Source organism: Dendrobates tinctorius, unplaced genomic scaffold (genome assembly GCF_039654945.1).
Source record: "Dendrobates tinctorius isolate UK_male_01 unplaced genomic scaffold, ASM3965494v1 ptg000011l, whole genome shotgun sequence".
Classification (NCBI taxonomy): Eukaryota; Metazoa; Chordata; class Amphibia; order Anura; family Dendrobatidae; genus Dendrobates; species Dendrobates tinctorius.
Window position 1 is genome coordinate 71,006,112 of NW_027361679.1, and position 26,014 is coordinate 71,032,125.

Here is a 26,014-nt window from a genome sequence, read left to right on the forward strand (position 1 = left end):
CTCTTAACAGTTGTTGTAGAGATGTGTCTGCTGCTAGAACTCTGTGTGGCATTGACCTGGTCTCTAATCTGAGCTGCTGTTAGCGATTTCTGAGGCTGGTGACTCGGATGAACTTATCCTCCGCAGCAGAGGTGACTCTTGGTCCTCCTTTCCTGGGCCGGTCCTCGTGAGCCAGTTTCTTTGTAGCGCTTGATGGTTTTTGCCACTGAACTTGAGGACACTTTCAAAGTTTTCCCAATTTTTCGGACTGACTGACCTTGATTTCTTAAAGTAATGATGGCCACACGTTTTTCTTTACTTAGCTGCTTTTTTTCTTGCCATAATACAAATTCTAACAGTCTATTCAGTAGGACTATCAGCTGTGTATCCACCAGACTTCTGCACAACACAACTGATGGTCCCAACCCCATTTATAAGGCAAGAAATCCCACTTATTAAACCTGACAGGGCACACCTGTGAAGTGAAAACCATTTTTGGTGACAACCTCTTGAAGCTCATCAAGAGAATGCCAAGAGTGCGCAAGGCAGTAATCAAAAGGTGGCTACTTTGAAGAAACTAGAATATAAGACATATTTTCAGTTGTTTCACACTTTTTTGTTAATTATATAATTCCACATGTGTTAATTCATAGTTATGATGCCTTCAGAGTGAATCTACAATTTTCATAGTCATGAAAATAAAGAAAACTCTTTGAATGAGAAGGTGTGTCCAAACTTTTGGTCTGTACTGTATGTCCAATACAAGTTGTCCTACAGTAGTACCAATCAGCAGTAATCTGCAAATAAACTCAGCATTTTTTAGTAGAGCCCCTGCAGGGAAAGTAAAAAACTGCACAGTTTTTATTAGATCAATAGACTGCATGTACAACTCTCAGGCATATCAATTCTTCAAAGTGAGAAACACTCTTTGTAAACATTTTGCTATGGCTAATATAGGACAGGTCTAAACAGAGGACCCTTTCTCTGTCAACTTAGAACTTCTTAAAAGGAATCTGTCAGCAAGTTTTTGGTATGTAATCTGAAAACAACATCAGGTAGAGGCGTTAAAACACTGAATTCAGTGATGTGTCACTTATCCAGTTGTGTGATGTTGATTACTTACAATGAAGGTTTTATCACTAGGACATTATCATTGCTGTGACTAGCTGGCAACGCGCCTGCTAGTCCAACTCCACCCCCTCCTTTGATTATCTGCTAATTGTCAACAGACTATATATACAAAGCCTACTGGGGGGGAGGGGGGGGTCAGCTTTCTCAGCTCTGCTGCATTCTGCATCTATGAACTCTACGTCACAATGGCTGCACCCAGTAACTAAGTGATACATCGTCGGATTTAGGGTCCCTTTGCCTTATCATGCTGCTCTTAGATGAGATCGCACAAACCTCAAACCTGCTGACAGATTACTTTTAATATGGAAACATGCTACCATGGATTTTCCAAGCTGCACAAGCCCTTTAAATCACAAAAATAAAATTCTTACCTTTATGATTGCTAACAACAGCTGGAGACAGTAAGGCATTACGCATTTACTAGTGCAAGGCAACAGCCTGAGGTCAGAGCCTAGAATACAAAACACAAATACAGTCATGGCCAAAAGTTTTGAGAATGACACAAATATTATATTTTCACATGATCTGCTGCCCTCTGGTTTTTATGTGTGTTTGTCAGATGTTTTTATCACATACAGAAATATAATTGCAATCATATTATGAGTAACAAAAGGTTATATTGACAGAATGAGTTAATGCAGCAAGTCAATATTTGCAGTGTTGACCCTTCTTCTTCAGGACCTCAGCAATTCTTCCTGGCATGCTCTCAATCAACTTCTCAATCAACTTCTGGATCAAATCCTGACTGATAGCAGTCCATTCTTGCAAAATCAATGCTTTTATTTTGTCTGAATTTGAAGGTTTTTGTTTGTCCACCCGTCTCTTGATGATTGACCACAAGTTCTCAATGGGATTAAGATCTGGGGAGTTTCCAGGCCATGGTCCCAAAATCTCTTTGTTTTGTTCCCTGAGCCATTTAGTTATCACCTTTGCTTTATGGCAAGGTGCTCCATCATGTTGAAAAAGGCATTGTTGATCGCCAAACTGCTCTTGGACGGTTGGGAGAAGTTGCTCTTGGAGGACATTCTGGTACCATTCTCTATTCATGGCTGTGTTTTTAGGCAAGACTGAGAGAGCCCATTCCCTTGGCTGAGAAGCAACCCCACACATGAATGGTTTCAGGATGCTTGACAGTTGGCATGAGACAAGACTGGTGGTAGCGCTCACCTGGTCTTCTCCGAATAAGCCGTTTTCCAGATGTCCCAAACAATCGAAAAGGGGATTCATCAGAGAAAATGACTTTACCCCAGTCCTCAGCAGTCCACTCCCTGTACCTCTTGCAGAATATCAGTCTGTCCATGATGTTTTTTCTGGAGATAAGTGGCTTCTTTGCTGCCCTCCTTGAGACCAGGCCTTGCTCCAAGAGTCTCCGCCTCACAGTGAGTGCAGATGCACTCACACCTGCCTGCTGCCATTCCTGAGCAAGCTCTGCACTGCTGGTAGCCCGATCCCACAGCTGAAACACTTTTAAGAGGCGGTCCTGGCGCTTGCTGGTCTTTCTTGGGCGCCCTGGAGCCTTTTTGGCAACAAGGGAACCTCTCTCCTTGAAGTTCTTGATGATGCGATAGATTGTTGACTGTGGTGCAATCTTTCTAGCTGCGATACTCTTCCCTGTTAGGCCATTTTTGTGCAGTGCAATGATGACTGCACGTGTTTCTTTAGAGATAACCATGGTTAACAGAAGAGAAACAATGATGCCAAGCACCAGCCTCCTTTTAAAGTGTCCAGTGGTGTCATTCTTACTTAATCATGACAGATTGATCTCCAGCCCTGTCCTCATCAACACCCACACCTGTGTTAATGGAGCAATCACTGAAACGATAGTCTTAGTTACTCACCGGTTAACGGTATTTGTCGGAGTCCATGACAGCACCACCTGAGAGAGGGGATCCGCCCTTCAGGAACAGGAAACCTACAGATACAAAAGGGCGGCACCTCTCCCACGCATCAGTTGGATTACAGAGCACAGAGGACCACAATGGTTAACAGCATAACTTATATACAATACTATACACGACTATTTAAATTACCCGTGTACGTATAAGAGGAAGGAGTGCACACCCAAAATAGACTAAAAGGGAGGGAATATACTGGTGCTGTCATGGACTCCGAAAAATACCGTTAACCGGTGAGTAACTAAGACTTTATCGGTCGTCCATGACAGCACCACCTGAGAGAATTACAGAGAATAATAACTATTTAGGGAGGGACTACAGCCTGCAGCACCCTTATACCAAAAGAGAGGTCTGTGGAAGCACCCAGGTCTAGCCTATAATGACTATAAAAGGTGCTCGGAGAGGACCAAGTAGCCGCCTTACATATCTGGTCGATGGAGACTTCTGATCTCTCGGCTCACGAGGTCGCCATGGCTCTGGTGGAATGCGCCCTCAGCTTCCCAGGTGGCGACCTGCCTTTTGAAGTGTATGCTACAGAAATTGCTTCTCTAATCCACCTGGCTAGTGTATTTTTTGACACTCTACAACCTTTCCTAGGGCCTTGGTGGGAAATAAATAGGGCATTATCTTTCTTCCAAGGATCGGTAGCTGCCAGATATTCTATGAGGCATTTCCTAACATCCAGGGTATGTAGTTTTTCTTCCTTCTCATTAGCTGGATTAGGGAGGAAGGATGGAAGGACTATTTCCTGAGTCCTAAGAAAGTTAGAAACCACTTTAGGTAAGTACACCGGATCAGGTCTGAGTATTACCCGTCCTAACCTGTATATAAGGAGGACGCCTAAATAATGCCTGGATGTCGCTTACTCTGCGAGCTGAGGTTAGAGCTACCAGGAAGGCTACTTTGAGGGACAGATTTTTAATGGAAGCTGATGAAATAGGTTCGAATGGAGCTTCCGTCATGGCCGTAAGGACTAGATTCAAGTCCCATGGCATGAATCTATCCTTCACTACTGGCCTGGACCTACCTGCTGCCTTAATGAACCTACTGATCCAGTAATTACCTGCGATGTTGCAGCTAAAGAGAGCCCCCAAAGCTGATACTTGTACTTTAAGAGTACTAGTGGAAAGTCCCATATCCAGACCTTTCTGAAGAAACTCTAAGATCTGATTTATTGGAGTTGAACCCCCAGCAACTATTTCAGAGCGCTGCAGGAACTTCTTCCAAATTCTAGCATAGATCTTGGTAGTAATGGCCTTCCTATTCTTAAGTAGGGTGTTAATCAAGTCTGGGGAGAAGTCTTTTTCTTTTAAGAGTGCCCGCTCAAACTCCACGCCGTCAGATGTAGGCCAGCCACCTGAGGGTGGAAGACTGGGCCGTGGGATAGGAGATCCGGGATGTCCGGAAGAACCCAAGGATCGGACACCGACATGGTCCTGAGGCATGAGAACCATGCTCTCCTGGGCAAAAATGGAGCAATGACTATGACCCTTGCTCTGTCTCTCTTGATTTTTCTCAACACCAAGGGTAGTAGCGATAGGGGAGGGAAGGCGTATGCTAGCCTGAAGTCCCGCTTTATCAGAAAGGCATCTACCGCCAGGGGGTTCTCTCTGGGATTTAGGGAGCAGAATAGTCTTAATTTCCTTGGTGGCGAAGAGATCTACCTCTGGCTGTCTCCATTTTTGTATAATCAGGTCGAAGATCGAATTGTTTAGGGACCATTCTCCTTGTTTTAGTAGGTTGCGGCATTTATGTCAACAGGACAAGGGATTCCCAGCCAGTCTCCCATGCCGGTACTGGCCCGGCCTCAAGCTGCTTAACGGCTGCGCTCTGACGAGGGCATGCACATTCAGCTTAGAATGGCTGTTCTGCTAGTTGGAACAACCGTTCTGCCACATTCCTCAGGGGTTTGGAACGAGTCCCACCTTGGTGGTTGACATAAGCCACTGTGACCTGATTGTCGGAGAACACTCGCACATGATGGCCCTGCAGATACATAAGTAACTTCTTAGCTGCCTGCTCTACTGCTGTCAGTTCTTTTCAAATTAGATGACATTTTTATCTGGTGATGGTCCCATAGGCCCTGGACTAGGACTTCACCCATATGAGCCCCCCAACCGGAAGGGCTAGCATCCGTAGTGACTATGGGGGATATGTCACACTCCCAGGGAACCCCTCTGGACAAATTATCCTTTTCTAGCCACCACTCTAGGGACTCCCTTGTGCTTCGGGACAAGGTTAGCTGGCCCTCCAAGTAACCTCCAAGGATTTTTTGATGCAGTAAGACCTCCCCTGTAGTGTTCTTAAATGAAACTGGGCCCACTGGACCGCCGGATACAGGAGGAAAGGGAACCCAGAAGGGACATGGCTTTCTTGAGGGACATGGTGGGGTTATTGGCAGCGTTTAGGATCTGATAGTGTAGGCGAACAAGCTTCTCCGGAGGCAGCCTGTTTCTCAGAATCTAGAATCAGGCCTAAAAATTGCTGAATTCTCATCGGCTGTAACCGAGATTTTTTGATATTAAGCAGCCAACCTAACCGCTCTAGGGCCGACATTGCCCTCTGTAGCTGTTCCTTACAAAGTTTTGCCGTTTTCCCTATAATCAGGAAGTCATCTAAGTAGGGGACTACTAGAATGTTAGATTCACGTAGATGGGCCATAACTTCCTTCCACCACTTTAGTAAACACCCGGGGAGCGACTGCCACCCCAAAGGGGAGGGCCGCATATTGGAAATGTTCAACTGACCCATTTAACTTAACCGCTACTCTGAGGAAGCGCTGATGGGCTGTATGAATGGGTATATGGTAGTATGCATCTTTTAAATCTAACACCACCATAAAGCAGTTTTGAAACAACAACTTTATTGTTGAATTGATTGTTTCCATTTTGAACGGCCGTATAACCAAGAAATCGTTTGAGGGACTTGAGATTAATTATAGTCCTAAAGGAGCCGTCTGGCTTGCGGACCAGGAACAGAGGGGAGTAGAAACCTTTCCCCCTTTCTCCCTCTGGAACCATAGTCAGGACTTTCTTGTGGCAAAGCTCATGTACCTCGGCCTCCAGGGCAGCTTGTTCTGATGTGGAAGACCTGAGAGGGGTGACCTTAAATTGATCTAGGGGAACCCGGGTGAACTCTAGTCGTAAACCCGCAGCTATCACCCCCAGTATCCAGTTGCTGCTAGAGATCAGCGACCAGGCTGGGTAGAAGGCAGCTAGTCTCCCCCCACAGCATCTAGTCATTGGGGCGGTTTTTTAGTGTCACGTGATGGACATTCCTGGCGCCCCCCTCCTCCGAACATGAAACCTGTACTCTCCTTCTTTTGTCGTCCCATCTGCCCTGATCTCTAGACGGCCTTCTATGGAAATATCCTTTCCTGGTGAAGGGGCGTCTATAAGAAGGATTCGGGAGGCTGGGGAACTTCTTTTTATCGTTCCCGGCTTTCTCTAAAAGTTCGTCCAGGACGGGGCCAAACAGATATTCCCCTCATATGGAATGGAGCAGAGTCGTGACCTGGCCTGGATATCTCCTGGCCAGCATTTTAACCAGAGGGCCCTTCGAGCTGCGTTTGATAACCCAGCTGATCTAGCCGCCATCCTTGCCGAGTCTGCTGAGGCATCAGCCAAGAAAGCCGCAGCACTCTGGATGATCGGTAGAGTTTTCCGACTGGATGCTCTTGGGGCTCCGTCCTTCAGATGGGAATCTAGTTGATCTAGCCAGACCATCACGGATCTGGCTATACAAGTGGCAGCTATCGCTGGTCTTAGGGCGCCTGCTGACATCTCCCATGTTCCCTTTAGAAAGGAATCCGCTTTTTTATCCAGCGGGTCTTTTAAGGAGGCCATATCATCGAACGGTATGGAGGACTTTTTGGAGGCTTTGGCTACTGCCGCGTCCAGCTTAGGGGCCTTATCCCATCTGTTTACCACTGGGTCATCAAATGGGTACCTCCGTTTGAAGGCAGGTGGTAAGGAGCCCCTTTTTTCGGGTCTCTTCCATTCCCTTTCTATCAGGCTCTGGACCTTATCATTTAATGGAAAAGCTTTGTGTATCCTGGGATCTAGACCTCCGAACATTACCTGTGCCGAAAGCTCTGGCTTTGAGTCTGCTACTGCAATGGTGGACCTTATTGCTTTAACTAGCTTGTCCATCTGGTCTAATGGAAAGCAGAATCGGCTTGAGTCTTCATCAGAAGAGGATGAAGTGGAGGCCGGGGAATCCGAGGAGTAATTGTTCCTAGGGGCAGCTGAGGACTCCGACCCTGAGAAACTAAATTCTCTCCCCCTAGAAGAGTCCCTTTTAGATAGGGCTTTCATCTCTGTCCCTGTAAGGATGGGGGAGAGTGCAAGGGCCTGTCAGTCTATGCCTGGGCCCCCGTCCCCTTCCAACCCCTACCGCCTGTCGCACACATGGCTGACCTAGTCTTTTGGGGTGGCCGTCTGGTAAGGGGCAACTACAGAGCGCACATTCCCTGTGCTTCTGTTTTACCGTAGCTTTCCTCCCCTGCGAAACCAGCATAAGGGAACACTGCATCAGGGTACATTCACGGAGATCTCTTACCCATGCAGATGAGGCAGGTACCGGATCACGGAGGGAGGCAGGGGGAATCCTTTAGACTGGAGGAACTTCTGCGGCTCTGCTCACTCGTCCGCTTCCACTCGTATGAGGCTTCACCGAGGCCTCCTTCTGTGGGTGTTCCTGCACGTCCTGCTGCTCTATGGGGGTTCTGTCATCCATCGCTGGGCCTTCAGAAGCACCCCGGCAGCATCACCTCCTGCCCTTTAAGGCCTCCCAGTATCCGGTCAGCAGGGCACTGGCGCGGCACCTCCCCCAGGAACCCTCCCGCGACCTTCCCCCGCATGAACCGTCCCCCCCACCGCCTCGGGTACCGCGCGTCCCCCCGGATCGCCGCGCACACTAGGAAGGCGGCCGGCACCAGACTTCCGGTTTTGGCGTTCCCGGCCCCGCCCCTTCCACCGCGTCACTTCCGCCGCGCGTCAGAGGCCGCGGGAGCGCGCGGAAAGGAGTCGGCACGGCGCCCCCGGCTCCGGTATGCCCGCCGCCCCCATGCGCGCCAGCCTGCGCTTGGCGACCGGACGCAACTGCCGACCCGGCCGGAGGGGGTTTGAGACCGGACCCCGGGGGAAAACGCATCAGGAGGGGCCTGCATACATACCTGGTGCCCGCATTCTGGAGACGGCTGTCCACCGGACCCTTTGCTCCGCCTGCTCTAACCACTGCCGTGGCGACCTACCCGGCCCCACCGTGGCGCTTCCAGGTACCCCGAGCTTGACCGAGGTAGGAGATCCCCCCCGCTACCTGAGTCGGTCAGCCGGCCTGGGAATCCCTCGACGACTCCATGATGGACGATCTGAAGGAAGTCCCGTCCTCTAGGAACAGGAAACCAACTGATGCGTGGGAGAGGTGCCGCCCTTTTGTATCTGTAGGTTTCCTGTTCCTGAAGGGCGGATCCCCTCTCTCAGGTGGTGCTGTCATGGATGACCGATAAATTAGCTGGTCCTTTTAAGGCAGGGCTGCAATGATGTTGAAATGTGTTTTGGGGGATAAAGTTAATTTTCTAGGCAAATATTGACTTTGCAAGTAATTGCTGTTAAGCTGATCACTCTTTATAACATTCTGGAGTATATGCAAATTGCCATTAGAAAAAATGAAGCAGTAGACTTTGTAAAAATTAATGTTTGTGTCATTCTCAAAACTTTTGGCCATGACTGTACTAGTTTAGTAATATTTTATAATAATCTATAACACTGTTCAACAAATTTTCATGAATTCTTTGTACATGCATTCAAATGAGGAGATTTACATTTCTATGACCATATGCGAACAGCATATTACCATATTGCTAAATCATTAACTCCACTTTTTAAAATAGGAGAATTGGGGCAATGAGAGTGTTACAAGCTAAAATTTGATAAATGTTTCCACACATTTATTGGAAATTTTTATGACAAACTATCACTAAATGAGCCAAAATACACAATAAACAACTAAATAACTACCATATTTTTCGGACTATAAGATGCATTTTTTTCCTCCAAAAATGTGGAGGAAAATGGGGGGTGCGTCATATCTTTTCTTCATGGCAGCAATGTCCTGATGGAATCTCTCACCGTGTTCATCACGGACGGCTCCATAGTTCTCTGAGAGGTCGAGGTGGGAATGGAGAAAATGAATCTTCAGAGACATGTGTGCCGCAAGCTTGTGGTAGCACATGAGCATCTAATTCACAACCGCTTTGTAATTGGATGCACGCTTGTTTCCCAAAAATCCTGAACAAATACTCTTGACCCCTTCACAACTTTGGATGTATGGGTATGTCATAGGTCGCCTTCCACTCTTTGATGTGAACTCTGACACTGAGCCAGCATCTTTCCCCACACATGACAGCTAGTTTGATGTGTAGCGGAGGGAGTACAAATTTCTTAAAATCAACCAATGGTTCATTTTATACATTTTTTCTACCTGGCTAAAGTGTTTCTCCTCCCTGGATATTGCCAACCTAATATGAAAAACAGGATTTTTTGTTGCTTACAGTAAAATCTGTTTCTCGGAGTCTTCATTGGGGAACACAGGAACCATGGGTGTGTGCTGCTGCCACTAGGAGGTTGACACTATGCCGTGAAAAAAAATGTTAACTCTGCCTCCGCAGTATACACCCCCTCTGACCGGCTGTAGGACAATCAGTTAGTGAGAAAGCAGTAGGAGAAATTATCATATAAGCCAATCAAATACTCTTAACAAGTAATATAAACATGGGAGGGTGCTGTGTCCCCCAATGAAGACTCCGAGAAACAGATTTTACGGTAAGTAACCAAAAATCCTGTTTTCTCTTATCTCTTCATTGGAACACAGGAACCATGGGACGTCCTAAAGCAATCCCTGGGGAGGGAGAAAACAAACTTCATTCAGGTCGGAGAGCTCATCACTGCCGCCTGCAAAATTCTTCTGCCTAGGCTGGCGTCCGCTGAAGCATAGGTATGGACCTTATAGAACCTTGAAAAGGTATGAACTGACGACCAGGTAGCCGCCTTGCACAGTTGTATGGCTGATGCCCTATTGTGCACCGCCCAGGAGTGAACTTTAACAGCAGCAGGAGGCACCTTGTTCTTAACCTGGTAGGCCTCCAGAATTGCCATTCTGATCCAGCGGGCGATTGTAGCCTAAGGCTATGTGCACACGCTGCGGTTTTGGCCCTGCGGAACCGCAGCAGTTCCGCAGACATGGTACAGTACCATGTAACCCTATGGGTTTTCAAAACCGCAGTGCTCACGCTGCGTTTTTTTCCCCGCACGGTTTTGCTGCGGTTTATAAACCGCAGCATGTCAATTGTTTCTGCGGATTCCGCTCCGGTTTCACACCTTTAACATAGTAGAGGTGTGAAACCGCAGGGCAAAACCGCAGGTCACTTTACCTGCGGTTCCGCGGGGAAAAACCGGCAGGTGATTCTGCAGTGTGTGCACATAGCCTTAGAGGCCGGCAGACCTCTTCTCACACCATTAGGAATTACAAAGAGAGAGTCTGTCTTCCTGAAAGGGGCAGTCCTAGGCCAGATAGACCCTTATTGCCCTGACCTGGTTTAGTTTATTCAAAGAATGCTCCAGAGGATGAGTTGGAGCGGGGCAGAACGAAGGAAGGATTATATCCTCATTCAGGTGAAAGGCGGACACCACCTTGGGAAGGAAGGGAAAGGCCGCAAGACAACCTTGTCTTGAACCTTGTCTTGGTGAATAATCAAAAAGGGAGGGCGACATGAAAGAGCCACCAGCTCTGAAACACGTCTGCTAGAGGTGATGGCTACAAGAAATACCACCTTCCAGGACAAGAAGGACATGGAAACTTCCCGAAGAGGATCAAAAGGTGGATTAGTCAAAGCTTTCAGGACCAGGTTAAGATCCCAGGGGGCCACTGGAGACCTGTACGGAGGGGCTGCAAGTGCCACCCCTTGAAGAAAGGTTTAAACCTGCGGGCGGGAATTTAAATTCTTCTGAAAAAGAATAGAGAGTGCTGATACTTGGCCTTTTAACCCCTTAACGCCCAAGGGTGGTTGGCACGTTCATGACCAGGTCAATTTTTACAATTCTGACCACTGTCCCTTTATGAGGTAATAACTCTGAAACGCTTCCATGGATCCCGGTGATTCTGACACTGTTTTCTCGTGACATATTGTACTTCATGTTAGTGGTAAAATTTCATTCATATAACTTGCCTTTATTAGTGAAAAAAACAGAAATTTGGAGAAAATTCTGAAAATTTCGCAATTTTCCAACTTTGAATTTTTATGCCCTTAAATCACAGAGATATGGCACACACAAAAACTTAATAAATAACATTTCCCACATGTTTACTTTACATCAGCACAATTTTGGAACCAAATTTTTTTTTGTTAGGAAGTTATGAGGGTTAGGCCTCTTTCACACTTCAGTTTTTTACAATCAGTCACAATCCGCCAGGTTTTGAAAAAAACGGATCCGCAATTTTCTTTTGAGGATCCGTTTTTTTCCCCATTGACTTCCATTACTGGCGTATTGTGACGGATTGCCGTCCGTTGCATCCGTTTTTTTTGCGGATCCGCCAAAAATTGCTGTCCGTCACCATCCTCAAAGATTTCAAAACGGAGCTTGCAACGTTTTCTTCTCTGGCGGATCCTCCAGACACTCATTTAACCCGAAATTCTTTCTGGGTGCCGGACAAAAAAAAATATCTCTCTCTCTCTCTCTTTGTCATCAGTACTAAAACGGATCCTCCATCTGTCCTTTTGGCGGATTTTGACTGATGCAAAAAACTGAAGTGTGAAAGAGGCCTTAAAAGTTAACCAGCGATTTCTCATTTTTGCAACACCATTTTATTTTTACGGACCACATCACATTTGAAGCCACTTTGAGGGGTCTATATGATAGAAAATACCCAAAAGTGATACCATTCTAAAAACTGCACCTCTTAAGGTGCTCAAAACCACATTCAAGAAGTTTATTAACCCCTCAGGTGCTTCACAGGAATTTTTTGAATATTTAAAAAAAAAAAAATGAACATTTAACTTTTTTTCACAAAAAAAATACTTCAGGTTCAATTTCTTTTATTTTACCAAGGGAAACAGGAGAAATTGGACTGGAAAAGTTATTGCGCAATTTGTCCTGATACCTGATATGTGGGGAGGAACCACTGTTTCGGCGCATGACAGAGCTCAGAAGGGAAGGAGCGCCGTTTGACTTTTTAAATGCAAAATTGGCTGGAATTCAGATCGGATGCCATGTTACGTTTGGAGAGTCCCTGATGTACCTAAACAGTGGAAACCCCCACAAGTGACCCCATTTTGGAAACTAGACTCCCCAAGGAACTTATCTAGATATGTGGTGAGAACTTTGAACCCACAAGGGCTTCACAGAAGTTTATAACGTACACCGGTACAATTAAAAAATCATATTTTTTCCACAAAAATGATCTTTTCACCCTCAATTCTTACTTTTCCAAGGGTAACAGGACCCTAAAAGTTATTGTGCAATTTGTCCCGAGTACGCTGATACCCTATATGTGGGGGTAAACGACTATTTGGGCGCATGGCAGAGCTCGGAAGGGAAGCAGCGCCATTTGACGTTTTTGGCTGGAATTGAGGACACCATGTCGCGTTTGGAAAGCCCCGATGTACCTAAACAGTGGAAACCCCCCACAAATGACACCATTTTGGAAACTAGACCCCCCACGGAACTTATCTAGATGTGTGGTGAGCACTTTGAACCCCCAAGTGCTTCACAGAAGTTTATAACGCCCAGGCGTGAAAATAAAAAAATCATTTTTTTTCCACAAAAATGATATTTTTGCCCCCAATTTTTTATTTTCCTAAGGGCAACAGGAGAAATAGGACCCCAAAAGTTGTCCTGAGTAGGCTGATACCCCAGATGTGGGGGTAAAACACTGTTTGGGCGCATGGCAGAGCTCGAAAGGGAAGGAGAACCATTTGACTTTTTCAACGCAGAATTGGCTGGAATTGAGATCAGACGCCATGTTGCATTTGGAGAGCTCCTGATGTGCCCAAACAGTGGAAACCCCCCAATTCTAACTCCAACCCTAACCACAACACACCCCTAACCCTAGCCGGAAAATGGAAATAAATACATTTTTTTATTTTTATTATTTTTCCCTAACTAAGGTGGTGATAACGGGGGGTTTGATTTACTATTTATGGTGGTTTTTATATTTGGCAGCTGTCACATGATAAAAGACGCTTTTTATTGTAAAAATAGCTTTTGCATCACCACAAATTGAGAGCTATAATTTTTCCATATTTTGACCCACTGAGTCATGTGAGGTCTTATTTTTTGCGGGACGAGTTGTCGTTTTTATTGGTACCATTTTCGGGCACGTGACATTTTTTGATCACTTTTTATTCCGATTTTTGGGACGCAGAATGAACAAAAACCAGCGTTTCATGAATTTCTTTTGGGGGGTGCGTTTACACCGTTCCGCGAGCGGTAAAATTGATAAGGCGGTTTTATTCTTCGGGTCAGTACGGTTACAGCGATACCTCATTTATGTCATTTTTTTATGTTTTGGCGGTTTTATGCAATGAAAACAATTTTACCGTATATACTCGTGTATAAGTCGAGATTTTCAGCCCATTTTTTTGGGCTGAAAGTCCCCCTCTCGACTTATACACGAGTCATATACCGGGGGGGGGATCGGCGGGGGAGGGGGAGCTGGGGTGTCAGATCATACTCACCCTTCTCTGCAGCTCCACTGCTTGTTCCATGTTGTTGGCGCTGCTCTCTTTCTGGTTCAGCGGTCACGTGGTACCCGCTCATTAAATATGCGCATATTTAATGAGCGGGTTCTATTTGCGCCGACAACATGGAACAAGCAGAGGAGCTGCAGAGACAAGCGCCAGGACCCGGTGAGTATGAAGGGGGGGTTGGGAGGCATATTCACCTGTCCCTGTGCTCTGCTGTCTTGCGTCCTCTGCAGTGACATTCAGGTCAGAGAGCACTATCGCTCTCTGCCTGCACAGTCACTTCAGAGCGCAACGCCGATGAGCAGGGGGAAGCGACTGAGGGGAGTATACAGTTTTTTGGGTTTTTCTGTAAGAGAGGCAGCGGCAGCAGCAACATGGTGGGGCCACACACTGTGCATCATAACTGGGGCCACATACTGTGCATCATAACTGGGGCCACTCACTGTGCATCATAACTGGGGCCACATACTGTGCATCATAACTGGGGCCCCTCACTGTGCAGATAACTGGGGCCACTCACTGTGCATCATAACTGGGGCCACTCACTGTGCATCATAACTGGGGCCACATACTATGCAGATAACTGAGGCCACTCACTGTGCACCCTCGGCTTATACACGAGTCAATAAGTTTTCCCAGTTTGTTGTGGCAAAATTAGGGGGGGTCGACTTATACTCGGGTCGACTTATACTCGAGTATATACGGTATATAAAAAATTAATTTTTCATCGCTTTATTCTGCGAGCTATAACTTTTTTATTTTTTCTCTGATGATGCTGTGTGGCGGCTCGTTTTTTGCGGGACAAGATGACTTTTTCAGCGGTACCAAGGATATTTATATGCGTCTTTTTGATCGCGCGTTATTGCACTTTTTCTTCAGCGGTATAATAAAACATTTTTTGCTTTGTTTTTTATTTTTTAAGGGGTTCGCTAAAGGGGTTAACTAATGGGACAGTTTTATAGGGCAGGTCGTTACGGACGCGGTGTGCTTTTATTGTTTTTTTTTTTATTTCCAAAAAATGAATTAGGGAATGTTTTTTTTTTTTTTTTTATTTAGCGATTTTTTTAAAATTATTTTTACACTTTTTTTTTTAAAACTTTATTAGGGGGGACATCACTGTCCTGTGACAGATCGCTGATCTGTCACATCACAGATCACTGTGAGAGATCAGCGATCTGTCACAGGCATTGAAGAAGACTCCCTCTTGCCTGCGCTTTGCAGGCACTGAGGAAGCCAGCTCCCTGCAGGCCCCTGAAGGTCCCCGTCGCCATCTTGGATCCGGGGACCTGCAGGGAAGGAGACCCCCGCAGCTGCGCTGCACATTGCGCTGCTGTGGGGGGCTCAGGGAAGCACGGAGGGAGCCCCCACCCTGCCGATGCTTCCCTTTAACCCCCGGTACACCGCGATCGTGTTTGATCGCGGTGTGCAAGGGGTTAACATGTCGGGGCGGTCCGTGACCGCCCCTGACACATTGTGCCGGGTGTCAGCTGTGATAATCATCTGACACCCGGCCGCGATCAGCGGCGCTCACCACGTGGAGCTTTTTCCACGGACGTCCGGATTACCAACAATACCGGACACTGAGCTCAGTGATGGTATCCCCTTGTTTATTTCGTGATGGGAGAGCAGGACTTTGCGCCCGTATTGTTTGTTTTATCATTTTGATGTTTTTTTTATAGTGGTTTTATTTGTTTTCTAGGTATAATTTGCAGCCAGCAGCAATTTCAGAGGAAATATGAGGTCTGAGTTGATATGTATGACATGGAATGTGAGAGATATAAAAACCCCCCGGAAAAAGATCAAAGTCTTCTCGCAGATTAGACATTACAACCCTCACATTATGGCCTTGGTGGAGACGCATTTGACCAGGGATACAACCCGGTGCGTGCAGCAGGCTTGGGTACAGTGGTCTGTTCATGCACTCCATACTAGTTACTCGAGAGGAGTTTCACTGTTGGTGCATAGAGATGTTAGATGGAAAGCCAGGGAGACCCGGAGGGATCCTGAGGGATGATTTGTTTTCGTATATGCATCGATAAATACCAGGAAATATGTGATTTTGTGTGTTTATAATCCGCCTCCAGCTAATATGTCCATTCTCCAGAAGGCGATGAGTTTCGCCCTAAATTATCCAGACGCGGATGTTATCTGTATGGGGGACTTCAATATGGTTATGAACAATCGTCTTGATAAATTGAGACTGGATGATGGAGTGGCTTGGGGGGTTCCTTCGCCGACAGCAACCCAAATGTCGCTATTTATGGAGGGTAGCGGGTGGCTGGATTTGTGAAAAGTGTGGCACCCTGAGTTGTGAGAGTTTACCTGCCACTCATCCACTAGGCGCTCCCTATCGCACATAGATTACATATTCGGAACCAGTGGTCTGGCGATGTGGGTGGATAGTGCGGAGCATGGCAGTAGAGGGATCTCAGAACATAGCCCGGTCATCCTCAAACTTAAGTACAGGCAATTAAATAACAGGATGATTTGGAAGTTGAACCCTTTCTGGCTGAAACTGATAGTACTCCCCGATAAAACAATCGATCAATTGCATTGCTTCATTTTGTCCCACCAGGAACCTCAGGATATTAATTTATTTTGGGATGCCCTTAAGGCATATCTGAGGGGCTGCTTGTCCTCCACAATTTCTTATATTAAGCGGGTAACCTCAAGAGAGGATGACGTGATGGAACAGCGATTGAAGGATTCAGAGGCTGCATACATATCTAATCAAACTAATGGCAATAGGATTGAGTGGTTGGCTGCCCAGCGATTATACATCCAGCATATAGACACTAAGTCTAAGCGCAAATTATTCTTTGCTCGCCAGTCTTATTTTGAACTGGGAAATCAGGCAAGTAAACTACTGGCCTATCTGGTGCGCCAACATAATACTTCTTATACAATATTACATTTCCGTATGTCGGATGATTCGTTGGTGTCTTCAACTGAGGAGATTCTTGGCTGCTTTTATGATTATTATAAGTCAATATATGAATCTAAGAGTGGCTCTGATAATTTGGAGTGTCTGGATTACTTGTCAGATGTAACATTCCCTACCTTAGATTCTGATCAGCGAGTCTTTATGGATGCTGAATTCACTGTGGAGGAGATAGAGAATGCCATAACGGACATGGCCTCTGGGAAGGCCCCTGGGCCGGATGGGTTCCCTATTGAATTGTATAGGAAATACCGAGACATATTAACGCCACTTCTGATAAAGGTATTTCGGGGAATATGGGAGGGAGAATCTATGCCTGAATCCTTTTACGAGGCTAATATCATAGTACTTAGGAAGGACGGGAAGGACCCTTTGGAATGTGATTCCTATTTTCCCATATCGTTGGTAAATGTGGACTATAAAATCTTAACTAAAATTCTCGCCATCAGATTAAATTCAATTATCCTTATACATCCTGACCAGACGGGCTTTATACCTGATAAGAGCACTTCAATTAATATCAGACGAGTCCAGTCAATAGTCCAGTATAGTTCTCTAATGCCAGATAAAAAATGGGCACTGGCGTCGTTAGATGCCGCCAAGGCTTTTGACTCTCTTAAGTGGCCTTTCCTCTCCGCATGTCTACAGAGGTATGGCTTTGGTGATAAGTTTATAAAATGGGTTAAAATACTACCGTATATATGAAACCTAAAGCCTGTATTATTGTGAACAATTCCATATCGGAGTCCTTTGCATTACACAGGGGGACCCGTCAGGGGTGCCCCCCTTTCCCCGGCCCTCTTCACCCTTGCGATTGAGGCATTGGCAATACGTATAAGGTCCTCCCCTGGCATTAGGGGTATAGATATAGCGGGTCGGGTAGATACCATAGGTTTATACGCAGATGATATAGTGATATTTATGGACGAGGCGGAGGAAACTTTGCCTCAAGTGATTGCCACCATAGATGGATTCAGTAAATATTCGGGCTTATAGATAAATTGGGAAAAGTCTGCCCTGTTACCCCTATCCCATGCCCCGACTTGAGGCTCTCTCCTTGTTGTCTACTGTATCCAGCTTTAAATACCTGGGCGTTCATGTATCCCATAACAGCACGCTCGACTTACAACTTAATATCTACCCATTGCTGGAACTGGTTAGAGTTAAATTTGCAACCTGGAGCAAATTACCGTTGTCTGTGGCCGGAAGCATCAACCTGATTAAAATGATATTACTTCCCAAACTTAGCTATTCCCTTCAGCACAGTGCTGTAATGGTACCCAAGTCCTTTTTTGTGAATCTTAATTCCCAGGTCACATCTTTTATATGGGGGAAAACCAGACCCAAAACTTAAATTGTCCACTCTTCAGAGGCCTAAAAAGGGAGGGGGGGGCGGCGCTACCAGATTTCTTCCTATATTATTTGACTGGACAGGCTAAAGCCCTAAGTACGTGGATGCTGGGTAATTATCGCCCTAATTCTGAAAGTCATTTGCTTCACGCTGCAAGAACTGATCGTCCACTGGGTTTCCTGGAGTTGGAGAGGTCTAGTGTCCCTCGTTAACTGCCCCTGCTCCATCTGGCACGATTAGTATGGAGGCAGATTAAAAAGTGATTGGATTTAAGGACATCATAGCTGAAATGCCCCTATGGAAAAATGTCTATTTTCCGGTATTACTAAGTCACCTGTCCACTGATTTTTGGACTCAACATAATGTCTCCTTGATAGGAGACTTGTATGATCATGGGACCTTAATGTCTTTCGAGCAGATACAGGCTAAACATGATGTCCCGAGATCTCAATTTTTCCGCTATTTACAACTAAGGTCTGCTCTTCAGTCGCACATAAGAGTATAGGTGTGGGCCGTGCCATTTCGTCCCTACCTTTGATAGGAATCCTTAACTCACAGGATCCCCAGGGCCTTTTCTCCTCTTTATATACGTACATGCTGTCAGTGGGAGCAGAATCTGCCTTAAGCTCTGTTAAAGGGAAGTGGTAAAGAATCATCCCTAATACGCAGGGAGAGAAGTGGGAAGAGATCCTGGAGTCTCCGATTGGAGTATCACCATCTATTAATAATAGAATGATACAGTTGTATATAATAAACCAATCATATTTGACTCCGATACGACTTTTTAAGATGGGTCGATTCCAATCATCAGAATGCTTGCGATGTCACTCACCAGATGCAGACTTTATTCACATGATATGGCAGTGTCCCACTATCCTACAGTACTGGAAAGAGGTGACGCTATTTTTGTCATCAGTGGTGCAAACTCCTGTCCCTCTTGAACCACTGGTCTGCTTGTTTGGGGTATGGGAGGAGGATCCCTGGGGTCACCATGTTGGGATTTTTCTACGTGAAACGCTGTTTCTGGCACGGAAAGTATTGGCACTACGGTAGATGGGTAATTCATGTCCCTCTCTTAGAACCTGGAGTGACTTGGTAAATACGATTGTTCCATACGAGCGCACATTATATCAGAACAGGGGATGCCTGGGCAAATTTGAAAAGATCTGGGAGAAGTGGAACTCTTCTCATCTTACTTTGTAGAATGGAGACACTGCATGTGAGACAATATAATGCAAGATAGTAGGCTGCGAGTTAGTAAATAGTTGACATAGTTGTAGTTTAGTTTAGGAACTTATAATTAATCTACATTATCTGAGCGACATGATAAAGGCTGTGAGATATGATTGATGTACATGCTCATAATGTATAGCCTGTTGGTCTTTGTATATGCTTGGGGGATTATGCATATATTACCCGTAAATCATAAGTGTTCACTTTTTGGTTTAGTACTTAACAAAAAAAACGGTAATGTGTACGCTCTGTACAATGTTCACAACCACAAGCAAATATGCATGTTGTACATTACATCCTTTTCTTGTTTCGAAGTTTAATAAACAAATTTAAAAAAAAAAAAAGTAAGCCTTCCAGGTTCGATGATAGACCCTGGAAAAAGATGGCTTCCTAGCCTGGATCGTCGTGCTAATGACTCGGTCAGAAAATCTGGGCACTCTAAGTATCATGGTTTCTACGGCCATGCCGTCAAATTGAGCAACCGAGAGAGTTCGGGTGGCAGAACGGCCCCTGAGCCAAAAGATGTGGTCTGTCGGGGAGCCTCCAGGGGCGTCTGTGAGAAGACTGATTACTTCTGCAAACAGGCCCTCCTGGGTCAATACGGAGCGATCAGTATGACCGGCACCCCTTCCACCTTGCTCTTCTTCACCAATCTCAGAAGGTGAGGAAGGGGAAGCAACAGTTACGGGAGTCTGAACTGTGACCAAGGAATGGCCAGAGCGTCGACCCCTACTGCAAGAGGATCACGGCACCTGCAGACAAACTGTTGGACCTTTCTGTTCTGTCGAGGCGCCAGAAGGTCCACATCTGGGGTCCCCCATTGAAGACAGATCTGACAAAATACCTCCTGATGTAAGGCTCATTCCCCTGCTGCGAGCCCCTCCCAGCTGAGAAAGTCAGCAGCTTTGTTGTCTATGCTGGGGTTGTGAACTGCTGATATTGCCGGAATCGATGCTTCTGCCCAGCTGAAGATTTTGGATACCTTGGCCAGTGCCCGGGAACTCTGGATGCCCCCTGGTGGTTGATGTATGCCACTGCTGTGACATTGTCCGTTTAAATCCGGACCAGCTGGTCCTTGAGGAGTCCTTTCCAATGAAGGAGGGATAGGAGGATTGTCCTCGGCTCGAGAACGTTGATCGACAGCAAAGCTTCTCTAATCGACCAACGTCCCTGGACCGTCAAGTGACGGAATACCGCCCCCCAACCTAGGAGGCCGGCATCCGTAGTTATCACCTGCCAGTGGATGGGAAGAAAAGCCCGACCCAGATGAACAAGAGGGAAGGTTTGCCACCACCTGAGGGACTGCTTGGCCTGAGCAGAAGGGCTAAAAGGGCGATCCAGAGAAAGGATGGACCTGTCCCATTGAAGGAGGATGTCTCTCTGAAGTATCCTGGGATGGAAACAGGGCAAAGGGGATTGCTTCTGAGGTTGCTACTATCCTCCCCAAGACCCTCATGGCCGAACGAAAAGACAGAAGTTGGGATTCTAGCAGCAAGAGAATTCCCTGCTGGAGAGTTGTCTAGTGGGCGGAGCCTATCCCAGAAGTGCTTGCTCGAGAGACGCCGGTACCTGCTGCCAGGCACGTGCGTGCTGGGCTCAGCCTGATGCCGGGGCCCAGCGCCGCTGGAACCCAGAAAAAACAGCGCCGCCTGGGAAAAGGGAGAGGGGGACAGCGCCGGAAAGCAGCACTCCGGGGTTTGCTGGAAGGAAGCACTGGGCACTGCAGGGAGCCGGGATCTTCGGTGCCCCTACCACGGGGCTTCGGTGCCTGACCTGCTCCAAAGACAAAAAGAGGTAAACCTATTTTCTTCTTCCTCCCACCTGTGGCTTACAAATAAAAAGGAACAAAAAATTTAAAATACAAAATTCAGAATGCACAATGTAAAATGCTGCAGTCCCTTGCTTCCTGCACACCCTATGAAAGGGAGCAGTTTTTACCTGGAAGAAATGATTGCTGTCCTAAATCTTTTCTGCAGGACGTCTCCCTCCATCATCAGGCTCTGGTGGGTGCCGGAGGTCAGGACCGGGTCCGATCACCTAAACACGGTTCCGTGTTAGGGGTTAAGGTCCTGCCTATGGAAACTATGAGGATACGGGGTGTAAGTACCCGCCGTACTCATAGTCCCTGTGCGGGAATACAGTAGTAACAAATCTACTCTGTATCCCTCCAATGGTTACCTGAAAAGGAACGACGCACATTGAGGTAGGCATGGGTCTGGTGCGAGACCCCTGTCCACCTCCTGCTGACACTAAGCAAAACTGATTGTCCTACAGCCGGTCGGAGGGGTGTATACTGCGAAGGTGGAGTTAACATTTTTTTTCACGGCATAGTGTCAACCTCCTAGTGGCAGCAGCACACACCCATGGTTCCTGTGTCCCCAATGAAACGAGAGAGAAAAATGTATTCTCCTCCATACATTTACTGCATTACAATTCTCTGCGATTTAAAATTTCAAAATGAAAACTACAGCTAATTCTCAATATTATGTCATTTTCGGTTTCAGAAGCATCATATCTATACGACTTAGCTAATTTTGTTCAGTTCACAGTATTGTTGTTGAACAGTTTAATTAGTATTGTAAATGTTATTCCCGTAGGCTACCCTCGCCAATGCAGAGAATGCGGCGCTGAAAAAAGTACATAAAATAGGAGTGGTGGACACACATGCATCATAGGACTGCGGGAGAAAGTCCAGAGCTGTCGCCGGAAGTCAAATGAATGCATTCACGGCATCGGCTTCATTCCGTTTGAGTATTTCAGATACCCGTTCACGGGACTGTTGGGGTCCCGACATCAGAAAGTTATTGACAATCCTTTCAATACTGGGAGAAGCCCTACTATCAATTCCCTGTGTATGTCATTATTAAAAGGGGTTAAATTACAAAACAATTTGTAGCAAAATAGAAAAGCTATGTCCCACTGCATCAGTCAGTTTTCTTCTACAACATCACTACTCAGATTAATAGTTTAATTTAAACAGTATAACAGATCCTAAAAGACTAGTATAGGATCCTTTACAGTTAACCATGTATAAATACCTTTCCTAAATTTAGGCTTAGCTTTGGACTGCTCATCCTTTGTCTTGGAAACTTCTTGTGGTGGGGGCACTATAAAACTCATTAGATCAAGGACCTTCTCACATGTTAGCTAAAGGATGAGAAAACAAAATATTACTTTTCTGTATTATTCACTTATAATGGAAAATAAATACAAGCATGACAATGTTTGTGAAAATTACTGAAAAGCAGGTTTTGAAAAACTGACTAATACCCCCGGAAATGTGTGTGACAACCTAAATAAGGCTTTGTTCACACTAGTGTACGATCCTTTTATTTGTTGTTCAGATAAGTTCTCTGACAAAAAAAGAAAAAAAAAAAAAAAAAAAACATTCGGCAGGAGCCAAGTGTTCCTGTGTATGGGAGAGCAAGAGAAATAGCCGTTAAAGGGAATCTGTCACCCATTTTTAGTGATATCATGTAAAGATATCATTCAATTCTGTGTCACATAAGGATTCTTTGATGCATAAATACCTTTTTTATCCTGGCTGATATGTATGGAAATCGTTGCGGTCCAGTCCGATGGGCGGGGTTTATTCGCCTCCCCCCCCCGTCCTCGGCTTGCTGAACGTGATCTTCATCTGTGAATATCACAGATGCCGTAGTTTTCCGCGCTTGCGCACTGAAAAGGCCTCCGGCGCTTGCCCAACTGAGGGCAAAGCATATAATTGGTACGGCGCATGCACCGGTATTTATCAGCATGCATCCGGCGTCCAGGAAGTGTGTGCGGCATGTGAAAACTTCCGGGGCATAGACCGCACTGAAAAATACTGGCGCATGCGCAGTACCGATTATATGCTTTGCCCACAGTTGGGCAAAGCATACTGTGCAAGTGCCAGAGGCCTTTTCAATGCGCAAGCGTGGAAAACTACGGCATCTGTGATATTTACAGATGAAGATTACGTTCAGCAAGCCGAGGGGGGGGGAGGAGAAGGCGAATAAGCCCCGCCCATCGGACCACGGGGATTTCCATACATCTCAACCAAGATAAAAAAAGGTATTTATGCATCAAAGGTGAGGGGTCAGGGGGAATCAAAAGTCTTAATAGAATCCTTATGTGACACAGAATTGAATGATATCTTTACATGATATCACTATAAATGGGTGACAGATTCCCTTTAAATAATTGTTTGGCAGACAGCTATCTAATGTGTATGTGGTCTCTAATTGCAGCCACACCTAGCAGAGGATGCACCACTATACAAATAAACTAACTTTTGCACTGTGACTCAATGATCACCACTGTTGCCTTGCAGCGCTGGGGTCCTAGGATCAAATCCCACCAAGGACAACATGTGCAAGTAGTTTGTATGTTCTCCCTGTATTTGTGTGGCTTTCCTTCGGGTTCCTCCCACACTTCAAACACATACTGATGGGGGTAGACAGCCCCAATAGTGACAGTGATAATATCTGTAAAGTCCTGATAAAGAGAAATAAATGAATTAAGTTTTCTCATTTCCAACCTTATATTCCCCTAGGGCAAAGTGGCAGGCTGCAAGTTGGATGAGAGACCTCTGCTGTTCTAAGTTTCCTTGATTCATCATTTGTTGTGTTGGTGAATGAGGACCTTGCAGGGCTGCCATGAGATGAAGACTGTTGATTGCTTTCTTGTGTTGTCCCTTTAGAAAAAAAAAGTATGTTAAAGAAACATCCCAAACTCTTTCAATAGCCAAATATGTATTAAAAAAAGACAAGATTTGGGGGGAATCCACAAAAATGTGCTATGTCGAACTACAGATTGTATCTTTTCAAAAGTTTTGCAAAGTTCAATCCTTCAAACAATACAAGAATATAACTGTAAAAAATATAAAAAGGAAGTTGTAAAACACTGGTATATATGTTGTAACTAAATGGATCACAAGTAAACCCAAATTATGACTCCAGGTTAAGCTGATACACTGACAGATGTACTAAAACAGTCTAAATTTTAGACAGCGTATACAGGCCATGGCGGTACCAAACCTCTAAAATTTATATATACTCGTATCTATAAAGACTGTTTAAAAATTAAACCCCATTAGTTCATCTGTCAAAATTCATAACTTTTTTTTTTTTTTTTTTTTTTTACACAAAAACATTTTGGCTTGTGATGAAATTCTCCAAGATCTGTTAAATCTTTATTTTTCCATCACTGGATCAGTAATGGGGGCTTCTTTTGTTGCAAGTAGAGCTGACGTTTTTACTGACAACATTGTGGGATACTTGCAATGTTTTCATTGCTTTTTATTGTGGGAATTGTGGCAGCCAAAAAAAACCCCTCAATTTGATTTTTTGTTTTGGCTTTTACGGTATGAGATAAATATTTTATTTGCTTGGCCAATTTTTTTTTTACCTTTCGCTAAGAAAATGTTCGGAAAAGGTGGGAGATTTAAACTTTAACAGGTTTTTTTTGTACATTTTAAAAATAACTCTTTGATGTTTATTAAATAGTCCTCTTAGTGTATACATGTCAAACTAAGGTCCAAATCTGGCCTGCAATGTAACTATATTTGGTCAGACAGAAAATAACCAATGTGTATTAAAAGGCTGGCCCGCTGGTAGAGAGCACATGCCAGTACTCCAAATCCATAGTCCATCATAATCTGCCATTGGCACCATGATTGCGACTTCCTCCACGCCCACCTTCCAACACCTCACCTCACACCCTTGATGATGCGGCACTACGAGTACTTCCTGTTTCCGATGCCCGAGTCAAACACACACACACGACTCCCTCCACTTCTTCCCACGGCCTGCTCAGTGCCGAATCTGGCTCTTCCTATAGATAAGTCCCCATTTTAACTACCTGCTGTTATACATACTCTGCCTTGCAATGTTATACCTATCTCCTCTTGCATACTACTCCACCATCACCATGTCTCACCACTGGTCTTGTCCAGACTATCCCTTTAAGCTAAGCCTGCTCGCTGACCACATGCCATTTTCACCATTCTGCCTACACTATGTTCTGCTAGTCCTTTCACTCACACCTACGTATCAGTATTCTTCCTCATTACTGCTCTCATCACCCACACATGTCCGCTAATACACCCCATATCTGTACCTAAGCACTCCACAAGTTACCAATAATCTTGCAATTTTTTTAAATACATTTTTAGCAGCCTTTTTATGACTTCCACCACATCTTCATTTCTAGGTATCTAGTACCACCACTCCAACCTCTTGACCCTTGAACAGTTGTTAAAGGGAATCTGTCACCCCTTTTTTGAGATATCATATAATGATATCATTCAATTGTGTGTCACATAAGGATTCTCTTAGTACTTTTTCTTCCCCCTGACCCCGCACCTTTCATGCATAAATACCTTTTTTATATCGGTTCAGATGTATGTAAACTGCCGCTGTCCGGTCCGCTGGGCGGGGCTTATTTACTTGCTCCCCCCCTCCCTGTCTTGCTCTACACATTTCTTCTTGTGTAGAGCAAGACAGGGAGGGGGGGGAGAAGGTGAATAAGCCCCGCCCATCGGACCGGACCGTGGCAGTTTACATACATCTGAACCGATATAAAAAAGGTATTTATGCATGAAAGGTGCGGGGTCAGGGGGAAGCAAAAGTACTAAGAGAATCCTTATGTGACACACAATTGAATGATATCATTATATGATATCTCAAAAAAGGGGTGACAGATTCCCTTTAATAGCTCTGGCCACATAACCATATATTATCCTGTACTCCCCCTCTCAG

The 26,014-nt window shown here is 45.4% G+C and overlaps 1 protein-coding gene across 5 annotated transcripts in view; it reads right to left on the minus strand.

The window, feature by feature from the left end:
- INTS10 (integrator complex subunit 10) overlaps positions 1–26,014 on the minus strand; it is an 82,845-nt gene that overhangs the window by 24,442 nt on the left and 32,389 nt on the right. For all 5 annotated transcript variants that reach the window (XM_073543199.1, XM_073543202.1, XM_073543217.1 and 2 more), the window contains 3 exons: positions 23,794–23,949; positions 22,313–22,421; positions 1,482–1,561 (listed from right to left, as the gene is read on the minus strand). In XM_073543199.1, coding sequence (XP_073399300.1) covers positions 1,482–1,561; positions 22,313–22,421; positions 23,794–23,949 — 345 coding nt within the window. The remainder of the gene's footprint in view (positions 1–1,481; positions 1,562–22,312; positions 22,422–23,793; positions 23,950–26,014) is intronic.